The sequence below is a fragment of the Cervus canadensis genome, chromosome 11, assembly GCF_019320065.1.
Source record: "Cervus canadensis isolate Bull #8, Minnesota chromosome 11, ASM1932006v1, whole genome shotgun sequence".
NCBI classification, from domain to species: Eukaryota; Metazoa; Chordata; class Mammalia; order Artiodactyla; family Cervidae; genus Cervus; species Cervus canadensis.
Genome location: NC_057396.1, coordinates 15,659,557 through 15,680,503, shown reverse-complemented (window position 1 = coordinate 15,680,503; position 20,947 = coordinate 15,659,557). Strand labels below are relative to the sequence as shown.

The 20,947-nt window shown below is 39.1% G+C and overlaps 1 protein-coding gene and 1 pseudogene across 10 annotated transcripts in view; both read left to right on the top strand.

Moving 5' to 3' along the window:
• Window positions 1-20,947, top strand: part of C11H11orf65 (chromosome 11 C11orf65 homolog) — a 96,765-nt gene that overhangs the window by 33,646 nt on the left and 42,172 nt on the right. For all 10 annotated transcript variants that reach the window (XM_043482954.1, XM_043482951.1, XM_043482946.1 and 7 more), the window contains exon 2: window positions 2,834-2,923. In XM_043482954.1, coding sequence (XP_043338889.1) covers window positions 2,843-2,923 — 81 coding nt within the window. In that variant the 5' untranslated portion in view covers window positions 2,834-2,842. The remainder of the gene's footprint in view (window positions 1-2,833; window positions 2,924-20,947) is intronic.
• Window positions 4,327-5,434, top strand: LOC122449945 (annotated as a pseudogene).

The following is a 20,947-nucleotide window of genomic DNA, read 5'->3' as shown; positions in this document are numbered from 1 at the left end:
AAACAAAACAAAAAGGCAACCTATAGAATGGGAAAAAAAAAATTGCTAATGATGTGACCAACAAGGGATTAGTCTCCAAATTTACAAATAGTTCATGGAGCTTAATATCATAAAAACAAACAATCCAATCAAAAGATGGGCAGAAGACCTAAGTAGACACTTCTCCAAAGAATACATACCTATAGCCATGAAGCACATGAAAAGATGTTCAACATTACTAACTTAGAGAAATGCACATCAAAACTACAATGAGATATCACCTCACACCAGTCAGAACTGCTATCATTAAAAAAACAAAAACAAAAAACCAGAAACAGTAAATGTGGGAGAGGGTGTGTGTGGATAGAAGGTAACCCTCTTATACTGTTGGTGGGAATGTAAACTTGTGAGCTACTTTTGAGAACAGTATGGAAGTTTCTTCAAAAACTAAAAATACAGCTAACATAATCCTGCAATCCCACTCCTGGGCATACATCCAGATAAAAACAGGTATCCAAAAGGATTAATGCACCTTTTTATAGCAGCACTGTTTAAAATATCAAAGACATGAAAGCAACAGAAATGTCCCATCAACAGGTGAATAGATAAAGAAGATGTGTACATATTTACAATGGACTATTACTCAGCCATTAAAAGGAGTGAAATAATGCCATTTGCAAGCAACATGAATGGACCTAGAGTGAAGTAGGTAATACTGAGTGAAGTAGGTCAGACAGAGAACAACTAATATGGATGATTTTGCTTATATGTGGAATCTAAAAAAAAAATGATACAAATGAACTTATTCACAAAACAGAAACAGATTCATAAACTTAGAGAATGAATTTATGGTTACCAGAGGGGAAGGATGGTGGAGGAGGGATAGTTAGGGAGTTTGAGACTGACATGTACACATTACTATATTTTAAATGGATAACCAACAAGGACCTATTGTATAGCACCAAGAACTGTGCTCAATATTTTATAACAGTCTAAGTGGGAAAAGTATTTGAAAAAGAATAGATATATGTATATGTATAATTCAATCACTAGGTTGAACTAGTGAACTAACACATCATTAATCAACTATACTTCAAGATAAAAAGTTAAAATAAATTTTAAATGGAACTGCAAAAGATCCTGAATTCTGAAAACAATCCTGAGAAAAAAGAACAAAGCTGAAGTCATAACCTCCAGGCCTCAGATAATACCATACAGTCATTGTAACAGTTTGGTATTGGCACAAAAACAGACATATGGATCAATGGAAAAGAATAGAGAGCCCAGAATTAAACCCAAACATCTACCATCAATTAGTTTACAATAAAGGAGGCAAGAATACACCATGAAGAAAAGACAGTCTCTTCAACAAGTTATTTTGGGAAAACTGAACAGTCATTTGTAAAACAATGACATTAGGACATTTCCTCACACCATATACAAAAACTCAAACTGGTTTAAAAACTAAATGTGAAACTTAAAATCATAAAGTTCCTAGAAGAGAAGATAGGCAGAATACTCTTAGATATAAATTATAACAATATTTTCTTGGATCAATCTTCTAAGGCAAAAGAAATAAAAGCAAAAATAAAAGCAAACACCAAATAGGCCATAATTAAACTTAAAAGCTTCTGCACAGCAAAAAAACCCCATCAAAAAAACTAAAAGACAACCTGCAGAATGGGAGAAAATATTTGCAAATGGTATAAACAATAGCAGTAATATTCAAAACAGGTAAATAACTCCTACAGCTCAATATAAAAAAAACAAATAATCCAATGTAAAATATAGGCAGAAGACCTGAATAGACATTTAGAAGACAAACAGGTGGCTAACAGGCACTTGAAAAGATGATCAACATTGTTAATCATCAGAGAGATGCATATCAAAACTATGAGATATTATATCTGTCAGGATAGCTATCATCAAAAAGTTTACAAGTAACAAATGTTGGTGAGGTTGTGAAGAAAAGGGAACCCTCATACACTGTTGGTGGGAATGTAATTTGGTGCAGCTAATGTGGAAAACAGTATGGAGTTGCCTCAAAAAACTAAAAATAGAACTATTATATGATCCAACAATTCCACTGCTGAGTTTCATTTTCAAAGAAAATGAAAACAAGAATTCAAAAAGATGTATGCACCCCACTATTTTTAGCAGCATTATTCATATTTGCCATGATAGTGAATCAACCTACATGTCCATCCACAGAAAAATGGATAAAGAAGATGTGGTATGCATATATATATAGTGGAATATTACTTGGCTATAAAAAAGGACAAATTCTGCCATTTGCAATGTGACTGGACCTAGAGATTATTATGCTTAGTGAAAAAGTCGGACAAAAACAAATACTCTATATTATCACTTATACGCTGAATCTAAAAACTAAAACAAATGATGTATATAACGAAACAGAAACAAACCTACAGATATAGAGAACAAGCTAATGGTTACCAGTGAAGAGTGGGAAAAGGCAAGGAACAAAATAGGGGGTAGGGGGCTAAGAGATGCAAATTACTATGTATAAAGTAGAAAAGCAACAAGGATATATTTTATAGCACAGGGAAATACAGTCATTATTTTGTAATGTTAAATGGAGTATAATCTTTAAAAATAATGAAAAAAATATAATATTGTAAATCAACTGTACTTCAATAAAAAGCAAATTGGAACAGAGGCTATCAGTTAAAGGTGTCAATTTTAATGTTTATTTTAGTTATTTTGATGCCAAATATCATTTTCAGTATTTCCTTTGTACTTTCTATTTGATTTTCATGTAGTTCTAGTGACAGTTTCATGATGGAGTATACAAAGTAATTTAAAATTTACTCCTTTGTTTATTTTATTTTAGGACTTTCACATGGCTTTGAAACAGGAATCAGAATTTGAAAGGAAAGACAGAGCTGCCAGAGTCATTCAGAAGGCCTGGAAAAGTTTCCTTGTGAGTTTTTTTCTTTTTTTACAGCTTTATTGAGATATAATTGATACATAGTTCAACTGTTTATAAAATTCAGTGGCTTTCAGTATTACTGTATTAAAGAGTCATACCCCAGCATTTGCTTGATAAGTAGGCTTTTTTTAAGTTTGAAAAAGTTAAAGGTAATTATCTTATTAGCCTCACAAATATTTACTGAGTTTCTGATCTAGGTCAGGTACTTTGATAATAGCCACTATAATGAAATCATCACTTGTTTGGTTTTCACCTCTGAAAACTTTGTTTCTTGACTCTGGAATCAGGTTTGCAAGCAAGTGTTAGGGATACATTCACTCAGTAAATATTTATTGACTACCTACACTTGAGGACATAATGCATATCTGGATTAATGTAGTAGTTTCTTGCTGTGTTACAGTATGCTCTGTGGTCTTATCCAATAAGGAATATTCCAAGTTGATTTACTGGATTAGGTGAGAGCCAAGAGGCAAAATGAATTCTCTTCTCTCTAGGAGAGTATCAACACTCTGTGTGTAAAGTGGCATGTCTGTTTCTAGCACACAAAAATAATTTCATAACAGTTAATGATGTCTTGAAAAATAGTTTCCATTATTTGCCTATACTAGGGCATAGCAATTGATTTCCAACACTAAAAACAATTTCTTCTTTAAAATCTATTATTCCTTTGTTGGAAGTGAAGTCACTCAGTTGTGTCTGACTCTTTGCGACCCCATGGACTACAGCCTACCAGGCTCCTCTGTCCATGGGATTTTCCAGGCAAAAGTACTAGAGTGGGTTGCCATTTCCTTCTCCAGGAGATCTTCCCAACCCAGGGACTGAACCCGGGTCTTCCACATTGTAGGCAGATGCTTTACCATCTGAGCCACCAGGGAAGTCCTTTGTTCCTTTGTTGGTATCTAACAGCATGCTTATCATCTAGGCCTAAGCTTTTCTGTCATTTGTAATTTGTTCTCTTCCACATTCAAACCCAATCAGCCACATACCTTTGAACACTTATTACATTCCTGACACTGCGCTAGGCTCTTTAAAATACATCTTTGAATTTAAGGAGCTTCAGTAGAAAAGCCTTGTATATAAACAAGTGTGTGTGTGTGTTTTAATAAAATGGTAGACTGAGGACACATTTTCACTTTCTATCCCTCTAGAATCCAAATGAAGTGACAATATACCGAAAGTTCACCCAAAACAGAAAGGGGAGTTCATGAGCAAATAAGAAATTTTATCTTATGTCTGGAAAACCAAAAATAAATGGTAGTATCTTATTGGACATATCTATGTAGAAGATTTACCTAGACATACTTAAAGAGGCACTAATGAGATAGCCTGTTTCTCATTGGAACCCTAGGATTTAGTAATTCTAAAGGGCTAAAAGAAAAATGGCTAAATAGACAATGGGGCTAATTGAAGGTCTATATATGTAACAGTTATGCCAATTGTCTCCAATGTCACTTAAGACCAAAAGCTGCAGGCGGGTGGATATGTCTTATTAGTCAAATATCTGCTGGTAGATGGATATTAACTGTTGGGCCTAAGAAGAAACAGACCCTGAGCAGCCTGAAGTGTTGGGAAGATGGTGCAGCAAGAGCCAAGAAAGAAAGATCCCTTTGCTTCCAGAAAATGTCCTGAAAAACAGGAAGGCTTCTCAGGCCCTCAGAGTCACCCAGGCAAAGGAGGAGCTTTTGCAAAGGAAAGAGCAAAGGAAAGAAAAAGAGCCCAAGTATAAGCAACTAGAATGGTTCCTACATAATTCCTGGCATCAGCTGCATGACACAGTGTGACTCTAATGACTAGAAGTGAAACCTCACAGCTTGGAAGTGCCAGATAAACATTCCTTGGTCTTTGTTGTATGCACACAAAGGATTAATGGGGTGAATTTACTGGTGCAGAGGACCATTGCAAGACTTCATCTGAAGAATATTTTCAGTGGTATCTTTATGAAAGTAACCCCTTAAACCATGAAAAAACTTTGTGTAGTGGAAACTTACATGACCTGTGCTGTGTGCTTAGTCACTCAGTTGTGCCCAACTCTTTGTGACCCCATGGACTGTAGCCTACCAGGCTCCTCTGTCCATGGGGATTCTCCAGGCAAGAATACTGGAGTGGGTTACCATGCCCTCCTCCAGGGTATCTTCCCAACCCATGGATCAAACCCAGGTCTACCACATTGTAGGTGGACTCTACCATCTGAGCCACCAGGGCAGCCCAGGTGACCTAGGGATTTCCAGATCTGAAGCCTGTTCAGGAGCTCATCCTGAAACACAGACAAGCCAAGATCAAGAACAAAGTCATCTCTCTGACACAGTGATTGAGGAGCACCTGGAGAGGTTTGGTGTCATTTGCTTGGAAGACCTCATTCATGAAACTGTCTTCCCAGGAAAGGATTTTCAGGTGATATCGGGGTTCCAGTGCCCTTTGCAGCTCTCAGTGGCCTCTCACACTACTAGGTGGGCTCACCTGGCTAACGAGATGAATGTGTCAATCGGGTTATCTGGCAGCTGAACTAAACCCAGTATATCTGAAAGCACAGGGCATTGGAAGACTGTGTTTTTGTTTTATGAATTTGTTACCCTTTATCTAGTCAAGGCTATGGTTTTTCCAGTGGTCATGTATGGATGTGAGAGTTGGACTGTGAAGAAAGCTGAGCACTGAATAATTGATGCTTTTGAACTGTGGTGTTGGAGAAGACTCTTGAGAGTCCCTTGGACTGCAAGGAGATCCAACCAGTCCATCCTAAAGGAGATCAGTCCTGGGTGTTCATTGGAAGGACTGATGCTGAAGCTGAAACTCCAATACTTTGGCCACCTCTTGTGAAGAGTTGACTGATTGGAAAAGACCCTGATGCTGGGATAGATTGAGGGCAGGAGGAGAAGGGGACGACAGAGGATGAAATGGCTGGATGGTATCACTGACTCGATGGACATGAGTTTGAGTAAACTCCAGAAGTTGGTGATGGACAGGCAGGCCTGGCATGCTGCGATTCATGGGGTCGCAAAGAGTCGGACACGGCTGAGCGACTGAACTGAACTGAACTGATCTTCAAGGAAGATTATTTTCTGCTATATCTTCAGAAACTGGATGTCAAGGGTCAAGGAAAAAGATGATAATATTCACAGCAGGCACTTTTCATCCCACCTCAGTTCCAGGGAAAAGTTCCTGTGTGTTTTCTGTGATGACCACTGTCCACCACTGAAACCAGCAAAAGACTCTGTAGGGGAGGGAGTCTTGTCTTACCACATCTTCTATCCTGGAGTTTAATGTTGGTGAATTAATACCCAAGAATGAATACAAGATAGCAGTGGACCAAGCCCAGGGCCTTCTTTTCGGAAGATCTTGAAGTACAGTTAGAAAAAAGTACAGAAAAACAATGCTTGACTGTCTCTGCTGTGAGTCATGTTCTAACTTCAGTGACAGCTTGGCAAGCTCTCAGATATGGCTGGCTCTAGGTGATGTATCTGGTGGCTTCCTCATTCTTGCCTGCAACTCTAGTTGCTGTTCTCTATCTCGGAATTTTAACCTACTCTTGGCTCTATGAGAAGGGATGGACCCTTTCCCTAGGAAAACATGCATATACTCCAGTTTTTTCTTGGAAGTTTAGGTTATTTGTAGATCCTTCTCAGGGACCCAGGCATTGTATGTAAAGAAACCTTGCACTCTCAGACTCTGACCTTGCCAGTCTCTTACTTGCCAGTTACCCAGACTCTGAACTTGCCAGTTTCCTCTGGCTCCATGCGCTGTGGAGGACCAAAGGTTACCAAAGTGGTTGTTTTCCCTTCAAGCCAAATGGGGTGTTTCCCATTAAGAACATGGTGGTAGTCCTATGCTTTCCCGGTGGCTCAGCGGTAAAGAATTTACCTGCAATGCAGGAGACTACAGTTCGATTCCTGGGTTGGAAAGATCTGCTGGAAAAGGGAAAGGCTACCCACTCCAGTATCCTTGGGCTTCTCTGGTGGCTCAGCTAGTAAATAATCTGCCTGCAATGTGGGAGACCTGGGTTTGATCCCTGGGTTAGGAAGATCCCCTGGAGAATGGAAAGGCTACCCACTCCAGTATTCTGACTTGGAGAATTCCATGGACTGTGTGGCCCATGGGATTGCAAAGAGTCATACATGACTGAACGACTTTCACTTTCACTTTTCACTATGCCATTTATGACTGGGAAATGCCCAACACTTATCTCTTTTGGGCCTCAAGATGGAATTTTCTGGTTTCCCTGGTGATCAGTCCTCTTCTTAAAACCCAAATCAGAATCTGAAAAAGAATGGATACATGTATATGTATAACTGAACCACTTTGCTTTATACCTGAAACTAACATAACATTGTAAATCAACTACACCCCAATATAAAATAAAATTTCAAAAAACAAAATGAGGCACTTCCCTGGCAGTCTAGTGGTTAAGACTCCCCACTTCCAGTGCAGAGGACATGTGTGATCCCTGGTTGAGGAACTAAGATGCCACATGCCACAAGGCATAGTCAAAAGAAACAAATGCTGAAAGCTTATCTCTTTAAAAAATTTACATGAACCATCTGGGAAAGCTAGTTCTAGCATGAATTCGATACTGTATATTAAAACCCTCTGAATTTTATTATTTGAGAGATTTCTGGCTTAATAACTGGCTACCTGACTGTACTTTCTTTGAGAAAGTCTGTTGATTAACTTATTCCACCCACTTCACAAATCTCCAAGGCAATCTTCTCATTCAGGAGCATGAACAGTGGGAAAACAGTAGATTTACACAAAAGCACAGACTATTTATACTAGCTCCCTAGAAAAATTGACACGGACCTTCATTCTTCACTACTAATGGGCAATCACCTGGCATTTAAGGAAAACCAGTGATATAGAAACAGAAAAAGAAATAACAGAATCTGAAGGAAATAAAATTGGTAATCAATTTAGCTTAGATCAGTATGTTGAATGGCTTTTGAAGGTTTGTATCTGGAGATGAAATGGTACCCCATGCGATAGACAGTGTGACCTAGAAGCTGAATTTAAAAAGAGATTAGAAACTCTGAAAAAAGAACTAAGAAAGTGATGCTGCAAATATAAGGCAGATTAAAATAGTTCCAATTCTCTATGTAAAGAGAATACATTTGATCTTGATTCAGGTGGCCCAGGTGACTTCTTAATAAGGATTGCATAATTTAGCATATTATGTGGCCCTATAATTGAATAATTTGCACAATCATAGTAATGTGAGTACAGAATTTTTCTATAATTTTAAATATCTTTATCAAAGTAATATGTGTACTTCTTCAAAATAAGCAAAATATGTAGAACTTACACTAAAAAGCAAGTCTTTACCCCATCTCACTTCTTTCCACCTTTTTTCTCTTAAAGCCACCACTTTTAACTATTTTTTATTTTAGATCTTCTAGTCACTAGTTTCATGCTTCTGAATAATGTGCTTATTACCTTTTACTTATCAGCTTTAGAAGTGAACTGTTGACTTTCTGCAAAGACAATTAAGAATTTATCTTACTTATCCTCCAAACCCCTGCTTAACTCCCTTCTCAGTATCAAGAGTCATTATTTTAAATCCTCTATTTCCTACCTTGTTTTTTTAAAGACTTTTGTTTCTTGTTCCATCGTGCTACACAGGATCACTTGACTCCTCATTGTATATGATGAGGATATAAATATCCCTAAATTTTTCTTTACATATCTTCCAGTATTCCAGTCTTTAAGTTACATCACCTCTATTTGTCATTATTCACTTGGGGGAGTTTTTCAGATTTTCTGAATATAAATCCTTTATTGATATAAAATATTTTCCAGGGTACCTCATTTCTCTTGTAAAGGTGTTTTTGATAAGTTTTTAATTTTAATAAAATCCATTTTTTTCTTTTAATATATATATATATTTTATTGACTGACAATGTTTCAGGTGCACATCAAGATGATTCAGTTATACAAATACACATATATCATTTTTGAAATTATTTTCCACCATAGGTTATTACAAGATATTGACTATGGTTGCCTAAGCTGTACAGTAAGTCTTTGTTGCTTGTTGCATATCTATTTTTTAATTATAAATCTAGCCTTCTATTCATATTAAGTCAAATAAGTGGAATCAAGATGTCATAATTTTTTGTTAGGCAAGAATTCATAAGTTTTCTAAAATATATATATTGTACATACTTATACATATGTAAGGAAAATTTTTTCTACTACACTTGATAAAGGCTTGAGAAAGAACATCAAAAAAAAAGAAGAGATGCAGAAATTGGAGAATGTAAACTAAATGAAATGGGAGTACTGAATATGAAATAGAAAAAGTGAAACTAACTAGATAAAAGTAAAAGAGCCTATAGTCCAGTTGTTTTTAAACATGGCTGCTGATTAGAAACATATCTGGAGCTCTGGAGAAAAAAGCAATACCTGAACATTTGTATTTTCAAAAAACTTCAAGATAATTCTGACATGCATTCGGATTTTAAAAAGTGATTACAGGTTTTTCTATTGGATCCCACTTTTGATGATATAGAGTTATATTATTTTTCTGTTGACTAATCATGATACAATGGTATTAAGTGAGTAATAGTTACATAATCACAAGAGTAAAAGATGTTTATTAATTTTCACAATCAATAGCCAGACAAAAAGATAATTACAATTGCAAGCCATAATGGGAACATGATTAACTTAACAATATAAAATAATTACATACAATATGAGGGGGTCAAGCAGAGTGATGTGGTAAGTGGTGCATATATGCATATGTTTTCATCAGCTCAGCCAGTCTATGTCTTTTGGTTGGTGCATTAAACCATTTATATTGAAGGTAATTATCAATACATATGATCCTATTATCATTTTTTGGTTTGTTTTGGTTTGGTTTTATTTTGTGTAGATCTTTTTCTTCTCTTGTGTTTCTGGCCTAGAGAAGTTCCTTTAGCATTTGTGGTAAAGCTGGTTTGGTGGTGCTGAATTCTCTTTAACTTTGACTTGTCTGGAAAGCTTTTGATTTCTCCATCAAATATGAAGGACAGTCTTGCTGGGTAGAGCATTCTTGGTTGTAGGTTCTTCCCTTTCATCACTTTAAATATATCATGCCATTCCATTCTGGCTTGTAGAGTTTCTGTTGAGAAATCAGCTGATAGCCTGATGGGAGTTCCCTTGTATGTTATTTGTTGTTTTTCCCTTGTTGCTTTTAATATTTTATCTCTGTCTTTTATTTTTGTCAGTTTGATTATTATGTGTCTCTGTGTATTCCTCCTTGGGTTTATACTTTTTGGGACTCTCTGTGCTTCCAGGACTTGGTTGACTATTTCCTTTGCCATGTCCGGGAAGTTTTTAGCTATTCCTCTTCAAATATTTTCTCAGCTCCTTTCTCTCTCTCTTCTCCTTCTAGGACCATTGTAATGCGAATGTTGTTGCATTTAATGTTGTCCAAGGGGTCTATTAGGCTGTCTTCATTTCTTTCTATTCTTTTTTCTATATTCTGTTTTGTGGCAGTGATTTCCACCATTCTGTCTTCCAGGTCATTTATCCATTCTTCTGTCTGTTAGTCTGATATTGATTCCTTCTAGTGTATTATTCATCTCTTGTTGTTTGTTCTTTATTTCTTCTAGGTCTTTGGTAAACATTTCTTGCATCTTCTCAATTTTTGCCTCCATTCTTTTCCTGAGGTCCTGGATCATCTTCACTATCATTATTCAGAATTCTTTTTCTGGAAGGTTGCCTATCTCCACTTCATTTAGTTGTTTTTCTGGGATTTTATCTTGTCCCTACATTTGGGACATAACTTTCTGTTTTTTTCATTGTGATTAACTTTCCTTAATATGGTTTTTGTTTTAGCCACTGTGAGACTGTGCTTCTTCTATCTGACCTCTGATGGATGAGGCTGAGGCTTGTGTAAGCTTCTTGATGGGAGGGATTTGTGTTGGGAAAAATAGTCTGCTTTGGTTGGCAGGGCCTTGCTCAGTAAAGCTTTAATCCAATTATCTGCTGATGGGTGGAGTTGAACTCCCTTCCTGATAGTTGTTTGACCTGAGACAACCCAGCCCTAGGATCTGTAGGCTCTATGGTAAGGTTAATGGTGAGCTCCAAGAGGGTTTACACCAAAGGGGAGCTTCCAATGCCCCCATCCCTGTGGTGAGCCCCTACCAACCCATGCCTCCACAGGAGGCCCTTCAACATGAGCAAGTAGTTTGGTTCAGTCTCCTGTGGGGTCACTGCTCCTCTCCTGTAGGTCTTGGTGTACACAAAATTTTGTTTGTGCCCTCCAAGATTGTAGTCTCTATTTCCCCCAGTCTTCTGGAAGACCTATAATCAAATGCCACTAGCTCCCAAAGCCAGATTCCCTGGGGATTCCCAGTCCCCTTTGTCAGATTCTCCAGGCTGGGAAGCCTGACGTGGGGTTCAGAACCTTCACAATAGTGCAAGAACTTCTTTAGTATTATTGTTCTCCAGTCTGTGGGTCACCCACCCGGCAGGTATGGTATTTGATTTTATCGTGATTGAGCCCCTCCTACTGTCTCTCCATGACTTCTTTTTTGCCTGTGGGTGTGAGGTATCTTTTTTTGGTGTGTTCCAGCATCCTCCTGTCAACGGTTGTTCAACAGGTTTTGTTTTCTCACTGGAGGAGATGAGCACACATTCTTCTACTTTGCCATCTTAAACCAGAAGCCAAAATCCAGTTTATCACTTGTTATTTATGATTAGTGCTGTGTGTCAATTTAAAAAATGTTTATATAGAAAGTACTGCCATCAAGATGTCAAAGTTCCAGCTCTCCCAGTGTTTTGGGACATTTCCTGGGAGCTGCATACAGGTCTTGCCTCATGGGGATCACTGGGGGAAACTGAAGGGCTCGATCGCTGCAGATTAGAGAGAGACAGAGCAAAGAGGGGTAGGGCTGACAGCAGTCTTTACTCAGACCTTGGCAGTTTGAACTACTGCTAACAGCAACCCCTGAGCAGAGATCTCAGCCAGGCTCTGCCCATCTACTGAGCTGAGTCAGTGGCCTCATCTGGCCAGAGAACTCAGTTGGCAATTCTACCTGATATGAGTCCCAAACCAATGGGCTTTGTCATTAAAGAACCTAGGCAAGGAAGCAAATTCGCAGGCCCACCTAATTTATGAGCACAGTCTTCAGTCCTGCCCAAACAGGAATTCTAGCCATTCATGGAGCCCAGAAACAGATTCAAGCCTTTAGTTCAGTTCAGTTCAGTCACTCAGTCATGTCCGACTCTTTGCGACCCCATGAATCGCAGCACGCCAGGCCTGCCTGTCCATCACAAACTCCTGGAGTTTACTCAAAATCATGCCCATTGAGTCAGTGATGCCATACAGCCATCTCATCCTCTGTTGTCTCCTTCTCCTCCTGCCCCCAATCCCTCCCAGCATCAGTATCTTTTCCAATGAGTCGACTCTTCGCATGAGGTGGCCAAAGTATTGGAGTTTCAGCTTCAGCATCAGTCCTTCCAATGAACACCCAGGACTGATCTCCTTTAGGATGGACTGGTTGGATCTCCTTGCAGTCCAAGGGGACTCTCAAGAGTCTTCTCCAACACCATAGTTCAAAAGCATCAATTCTTCGGCACTCAGCTTTCTTCATAGTCCAACTCTCACATCCATACATGACCACTGGAAAAACCATAGCCTTGAATAGATGGACCTTTGTTGGCAAAGTAATGTCTCTGCTTTTTAATATGCTCTCTAGGTTGGTCATAACTTTTCTTCCAGGGAGTAAGTGTCTTTTAATTTCATGGCTTCAATCACCATCTGCAGTGATTTTAGAGCCCCAAAAAATAAAGTCTGACACTGTTTCCACTGTCTCCCCATTTATTGCCCATGAGGTGATGGGACCAGAGGCCATGATCTTAGTTTTCTGAATGTTAAGCTTTAACCCAACTTTTTCACTCTCCTCTTTCACCTTCATCAAGAGGCTTTTTAGTTCCTCTTCACTTTCTGCCATAAGGGTGGTGTCATCTGCATATCTGAGGTTATTGATATTTCTCTCGGCAATCTTGATTCCAGCTTGTGCTTCTTCCAGCCCAGCGTTTCTCATGATGTACTCTGCATATAAGTTGAATAAGCAGGATGATAATATACAGCCTTGATGTACTCCTTTTCCTATTTTGGAACCAGTCTGTTGGTCCATGTCCAGTTCTAACTGTTGCTTCCTGACCTGCATACAGGTTTCTCAAGAGGCAGGTCAGGTGGTCTGGTATTCCCATCTCCTTCAGAATTTTCCACAGTTTATTGTGATCCACACAGTCAAAGGCTTTGGTGTAGTCAATAAAGCAGAAATAGATGTTTTTCTGGAACTCTCTTGCTTTTTTGATGATCCAGCAGATATTGGCAATTTGATCTCTGGTTCCTCTGCTTTTTCTAAAATCAGCTTGAACATCTGGAATTTCTCGGTTCACGTATTGCTGAAGCCTGGCTTGGAGAATTTTGAGAATTACTTTACTAGCGTGTGAGATGAGTGCAATTGTGCAGTAGTTTGAGCATTCTTTGGGATTGCCTTTCTTAGGGATGGGAATGAAAACAGACCTTTTCCAGTCCTGTGGCCACTGCTGAGTTTTCCAAATTTGCTGGCATATTGAGTGCAGCACTTTCACAGCATCATCTTTCAGGATTTGAAATAGCTCAACTGGAATTCCATCACATCCACTAGCTTTGGCCCTGCCTAATTACTGAGCACAAATTATAGCTGAAGGGAGCCTAGCCAGTGACTCCACCCAATTGCAGAGCATAGCCTGGGGTCCCACCCAGCTAGGGACCCTGGGCAGTGACCCCACTAACCAAGGAACACAGTCTCTAGACCTCCCACAACAGCAGGATATAGACCTCCCACAACCCAGCCGGAGAACCTGGCCAGTGACCACTCCCAACAGGGGAGCAAACCCAGCAGGTTACCCAATCACAAAGCCCAGCCCACAGCCTTGCCCAACTTGGGGCAAAGCTTGTGACTCTACCTGATCACAGAACACAACCTGTGGCTGCCTCCAACCACAAAGCCTTGCCTGTAGTCTTGCCTGGACGTGAAGTCTGGTCAGCAGCACCATCTGGTAAAGGAGCCTATCCTGAGGCCTCAGCCAACCAGGAGTGATTGCAGAGCTCAGCCTACAGCCCTGCTCAGCTGTGAAGTCTAACCAATGGCACCTCCCTGCCAGGGAACACAGCCTATGACCTCGCCCAACTGAGGTGATTGCAGAGCGCAGCTAATAGCCCCACCTGAAAGCAAGTAAGCCATCATGCCCACTGAAATGCATAACCCAGCCAGCAGCACCCTCCCCATCTCAGAACATGGACAGTGGCCTCACCCAAACAGACACCCCCATAGCAAGTCCCCACCTGGCCAAGGATGCTACCATATGACCCATCCGGGACCCCAAGGTGAACTAACTGACAAAAATCTTTCTCTGCTGGAGGGAACCTCCAGAGCCTGGAAGAAAAGACTATTACCTAAATGTGCAGATACCAAAGTAAACATGAGAAGAAACTAATAAAGCTCCAACAACTGACTCTAAATATATAGGTCTATGAACTCTCTAACAAAAAATTCAAAATAATCCTCTTAATGAAGTTCATTGAACTACAAGAACATGTAGACAGATAAATAAATAAAATTGGGAAAGCAGTGCGTGAAGCTCAACAAAGAAATAAAAGCTATCCTCCTAAAAACCAAAAAGAAATCCTAAATCTGAATAAAAAAAACTGAGCTAAAGAATTCCAACAGCAGAATTGATCAAAAAGATAAGAGATCTCTGCTAATGAGGATGAGGTCAAAAGGGAATCTTATACACTGTTGGTGGGAATGTAAACTTTTACCACCACTATGGAAAGCAACATGGAAATTCCTCAAAAAATAAAACTACCATAAGGTCCAGCAATTTCACTTGTGGGTATTTTTCTTAAGGAAGTGAAATCAATACCTCAAAGAGACAGCTGCACCCCCACGTTCATTGCAGCATATCCACACTAGCCATGATATGGAAACAAAAAAAAGTAAATGTCTGTTAACAGATGTGATAATGTTTTATATATAACACATTATCTGAAAATATTATATATAGTTTTTAATAGTAAATTTGGGCAAACTCCACTAGATAGTGAAAGACAGAGGAGCCTGGCTTGCTGCAGTCCATGGAGTTGCAAATAATCAGACTTGACTTAGCAACTGAAAACAACATAACCTTATTTATAACAATATTATTCAAACATAAGAAGAAAGAAAATCTTGCCATTTGTAACAACGTAAATGGATCTGGAAGACACTATGATAAGTGAAATAAGTCAGAGAAAGATGAATTATGTGTAATGTATGATCTCATTTATATGTGGAACGAAAAAAACCTGGACTCATAGAAATGTGGGTAAATTGTTGCTGGAAGCAGGGTTGAGGGTGTAGTGGGAGGGATGAATGAAGGTCATCAAAGGGTACAAACTTCCAGTTATAAGACTAATATGTTTGTTGCTGTTCAGGTACTCAGTTGTGTTCAACTCTTTCCATCCCCCTGGACTGCAGTGCTCCAGCCTTCCCTGTATTTCCTATCTCCTAGAGTTTTCTTAAACTCACATCCTTTGAGTCATTGATGCTATCCAACCATCTCATCCTCTGTTTCCCCCTCCTCCTCCCGCCCTCAATCTTTCTCAGCATCAGGGACTTTTCCAATGAGTTGGCTCTTTGCATAAGATGATCAAAGTATTGGAGCTTCAGCTTCAGCATCAGTCCTTCCAAAGAATATTTCAGGGTTGATTTCCTTTAGGATTGACTGGTTTGATCTCCTTGCAGTCCAAGGGACTCTCAAGAATCTTCTCCAGCACCACAATTTGAAAGCATCAGTTCTTCAGCCCTCAGCTTTCCTTATGGTCCACCTCTCACATCCATACAGGACTACTGGAAATACCATAGCTTTGACTATACAGGCCTTTGTCATCAAAGTGATGCCTCAGTTTTTAATACACTGTCTAGGTTTGTCACCATGAAATTAAAAGACGCTTACTCCTTGGAAGGAAAGTTATGACCAACCTGGACAGTATATTAAAAAGCAGAGACATTACTTTGCCAACAAAGGTCTGTCTAGTCAAGGCTATGGTTTTTCCAGTGGTCACGTATGGATGTGAGAGTTGGATTGTAAAGAAAGCTGAGTGCCGAAGAATTGATGCTTTTGAACTATGGTGTTGGAGAAGACTCTTGAGAATCCCTTGGACTGCAAGGAGATCCAACCAGTCCATCCTAAAGGAGATCAGTCCTGGGTGTTGGTTGGAAGGACTGATGTTGAAACTGAAACTCCAATACTTTGGCCACCTGATGCAAAGAGCTGACTCATTTGAAAAGCCCCTGATGCTGGGAAAGATTGAGGGCAGGAGGAGAAGGGTATGACAGAGGATGAGATGGTTGGATGGCATCACCAACTCAATGGACATGGGTTTGGGTGAACTCCAGGAGTTTGTGATGGACAGGGAGGCCTGGCGTGCTGTGGTTCATGGGGTCACAAAGTGTCGGACACGACTGAGCAACTGAACTGAACTGAACTAGGTTTGTCACAGTTTTTCTTCCAAGGAGCAACTGTCTTTTAACTTCATGGCTACAGACACTGTCCCTAGTGATTTTGGAGCCCAAGAAAATAAAGTCTGTCACTGTTTCCATTTTTTCCCCATCTATTTGCCATGAAGTGATGGGACCAGAGGCCATGATCTTAGTTTTTTGAATGTTGAGTTTTAAGCCAAGTTTTGCACTGTCCTCTTTCACCTTCATCAAGAGGTTCTTTAGTAGTTCTTCTCTTTCTGCCATAAGGGTGGTGTCATCTGCATATCTCAGGTTATTGATATTTCTCCCAGAAATCTTGATTCCAGCTTGTGCTTCATCCAGTCTGGCATTTCACATGATGTACTCTGCATATAAATTAAATAAGTAGGGTAACAATATACAGCCTTGATGTACTCTTTTCCTAATTTTGAACCAGTTCATTACTCCATGTCCAGTACTAACTGGCTTCTTTTCCTGCATACAGGTTTCTCAGAAGACAGGTAAGATGGTCTGGTACTCCCATCTCAAACAGTTTTCCACAGTTTGTTGTGATCCATACAGTCAAAGGCTTTAGTATAGTCAATGATGCAGTAGCAGATGTTTTTCTGGAATTCTCTTGCTTTCTCTAGATCCAGTGACTGTTGGCAGTATGTCCTAGGAATGTAATATAAAGCATGATGACTAGTTACCAATACTGTGTTGAATAATTGAAGGTTGCTAAGAATAAATCTTAAAATTTTTTACCCCCCCATACACAGAAATGGTAATTACGTGAAGTGAAGGATGTGCCAACTAACCTTTTTGTGGTAATCATTTCTCTATATATGTATATCAAATCATCATGTTGTATTCCTTAAATTTATACAGTGTTATATGTCAATTATGTCTCAATAAATATGGTGGGGGAAGGGGAGTTAGAAATATTGGTTTAACCCAAAGTCAGAAAATATTTTCTTATGTTTCTTCTAAGGGTTATTTGCTTTAGTTTTAGATTGAGATCTGATATCCAGCTCCAATTAATATACATATATGGTAACAGATAGGAATATAGTTCATTTTTTTTCCTTCAGTTCAGTTCATTCTCTCAGTCTGTCAAACTTTTTGCAACCCCATGGACTGCAGCATTCCAGGCTTCCCTGTCCATCACCAACTCCCTGAACTTGCTCGAACTGATGTCCATCAAGTTGGTGATGCCCTCCAACTGTCTCATCCTCTGTCATCCCCTTCTCCAGGCTTCCCTGTCTTTTACTATCTCCCAGAGTTTTCTCAAACTCATGTCCATTGAGTCATTGATACAATCCAACCATCTCATCCTCTGTTTCTCATTCTCCTCCTGCCTTCATTCTTTCCAAGCATCAGGCTCTTTTCCAATGAGTCTGTTATTTGCATTAGGTGGCCAAAATACTGGAACTTCAGCTTCAGCATCAGTCCTTCCAATGAATATTCAGGACTGATTTCCTTATTTTGAATGTTGAGTTTTAAGCCAGCTCTTTCACTCTCCTCTTTCACCTTCGTCAAGAGGCTGTTTAGTTCCTCTTCCCCTTCTGCCATAAGGGTGGTGTTATTTGCATATCTGAGGTTATTGATATTTCTCCAGGCAATCTTGATTCCAGCTTGTGCTTCATCCATCTGGGCATTTCACATACTGTACTCTGCATATAAGTTAAATAAGCGGGATGACAATCTATAGCCTTGCTGTACTCCTTTCCCAATTTGGAACCAGTCCATTGTTCCATGTCTGGTTCTAACTGTTGCTTCTTGACCTGCATACAGATTTCTCAGGAGGCAGGTACAGTGGTCTAGTATTCCCATCTCTTTAAGAATTTTCCACAATTTGTTGTGATCCATAGTCAAAAGCTTTAGCATAGTCAGTGAAACAGAAGTAGATATTTTTCTAGAATTCTCTTGCTTTTTCTATAATCCAGCAGATGTTGGCAATTTGATCTCTTGTTCCTCTGCCTTTTTCTAAATCCAGCCTGAATATCTGGAAGTTCTCAATTCGCGTAATGTTGTAGCCTAGCTTGGAGAATTTTCAGAATTACTTTGTTAGCATGTGAGATGAGTGCAATTGTGCGGTAGTTTGAATATTCTTTGCTTATAAATCAAAGATAGATGTTTTCAGTCTTTTATTGAAAATACCATCTTTCCACAATAAATTGCAGTGGTGCCTTTGTTAAACTCATGAAATGATATACGTGAACTGTTTCTATCATTTTTATTCTGTTGGATTGATCTATTGTCTATATTTGGGTTAACACCACACTGTCTTTTAACTGCAGTTTTATAATGAGTTGATATATGGTAATACAGTCTTCCAGCTTTGTTCTTCTCCTGGATTATTTTATCTATTTTGGTACTTTTGCATTTCCATATAAACATTGGAATAAACTTATTTTAATTTCTAAATTTCTATTTTGATTTCTGTCAATTTTTGTTGACATTGTAACTGAGGGTGCATTAAATCAGTAGATCAATTTGGAGAAGACCGACATCTTATTATGGGCTTCTCCAGTGGCTCAGATGGTAAAGAATCTGCCTGCAGTGCAGAAGATCTGGGTTGAACCCCGGATTGGAAAGATCCCCTGGAGAGGGGAATGACTTCTCACTCCAATATTCTTGCCTGGAGAATTCCATGGACCAAGGAGCCTGTTTTCATAAACATTGTATATGTTTTCATTCCTTTATATCTTCTTTAGTTTCTCTCCATGTTTTGTAGTTTATAGTGCAGAAGTCATACATATCATTCATTGATTTCTAGGTTATTTGACGTTTTATGCTAAAATAAGTGGTCAGTCAGTCAGTTCAGTCACTCAGTCATGTCCGACCCTTTGTGACCCCATGAACCACAGCACGCCAGGCCTCCCTGTCCATCACAAACTCCTGGAGTTTACTCAAACTCATGCCCATCGAGCCGGTGATGCTATCCAGCCATCTCATCCTCTGTCGTCCCCTTCTCTTCCTGTCCCCAATCCCTCCCAGCATCAGGGTCTTTTCCAATGAATCAACTCTTCGCATGAGGTGGCCAAAGTATTGGAGTTTCAGGTTCAGCATCAGTCCTTGTAATGAACACCCAGGACTGATCTCCTTCAGGATGGACTGGTTGGATCTCTTTGCAGTCCAAGGGACTCTCAAGAGTCTTCTCCAACACCATAGTTCAGAAGCATCAATTTTTCAGCACTCAGCTTTCTTCACAGTCCAACTCTCACATCCATACATGACCACTGGAAAAACCATAGCCTTGACCAGATAGACCTTTGTTGGCAAAGTAATGTCTCTGCTTTTTAATATGCTGTCTAGGTTGGTCATAACTTTCCTTCCAAGGAGAAAATGTCTTTTAATTTCTTGATTGCAGGCACCATCTGCAGTGATTTTAGCCCACAAAAATAAAGTCTGACACTTTATTTATTAAATTTTATTTTCTAATGGTTCATTTCTCATTTATATGAATATAATTTACTTTTATATACTAACTCAATATCTAGTTATTTCTAATTTCTCTTTAACGGATTCTTTCAGGGTTGTTTTTTAGATTTTATTGAAGTATAATTGGTTTACCATGTTGTGTTCATTTCTTCCATATAGCAAAGTGACTCAATTATACATATATATTCTTCTTCCTATTCTCTTCCGTTATGGTTTGTCACAGGGTATTGAGTACAGTTTCCTGTGCTACAGAGTAGGACCTTGTTGTTTAACCATCCTATGTAGAATAGTGTGCCTCCGCTGACCCCAAACTCGCATTGTGTTCCTTCCCTATCCCTCCTCCCCCTTGGCAACCACAAGTCTGTTCTCTGTGCCTGTGAGTCTCTTTTTGTTTTATAGATATGTTGATTTATATCAAATTTTAGATTCCGCATGTCATGTCAAGTGATGATATATAGTATTTGTCTTTCCCTTTCTGACTGACTTTTCTTAGTTTGATAGTCTCTTGGTTCATCCATGTTGCTACAAAAGGCATAATTTCATTGTTTTTGATGGTTGTGTGTCTTCCGGATTTCCACTTAATCATATCATCTTTGCATGATGACTTTTATTTTTCCTTTGCAAACTTTACACTTTCTACTTCTTGTTTCTGCTGTCTTGCACTGACTGCACCCTCCAGCACAATGCTCAGTAGAATTATGGACATTCTTGTCTTTTCCCTGAACATAGAGAGAAGTCATATAATATTATGCTAATAAGCTAAGAAGTTATCTGTAATTTTCATACACCATGACCAAGTGGGCTTTATCCCAGGAATGCAAGGATTCTTTAATATCTGCAAATCAATCAATGTAATACACCACATTAACAAATTGAAAGATAAAAACCATATGATTATCTCAATAGATGCAGAGAAAGCCTTTGACAAAATTCAACACTCATTTATGATTAAAACTCTCCAAAAAGCAGGAATAGAAGGAACATACCTCAACATAATAAAAGCTATATATGAGAAACCCACAGCAAGCATCACCCTCAATGGTGAAAAATTGAAAGCATTTCCCCTGAAATCAGGAACAAGACAAGGGTGCCCACTCTC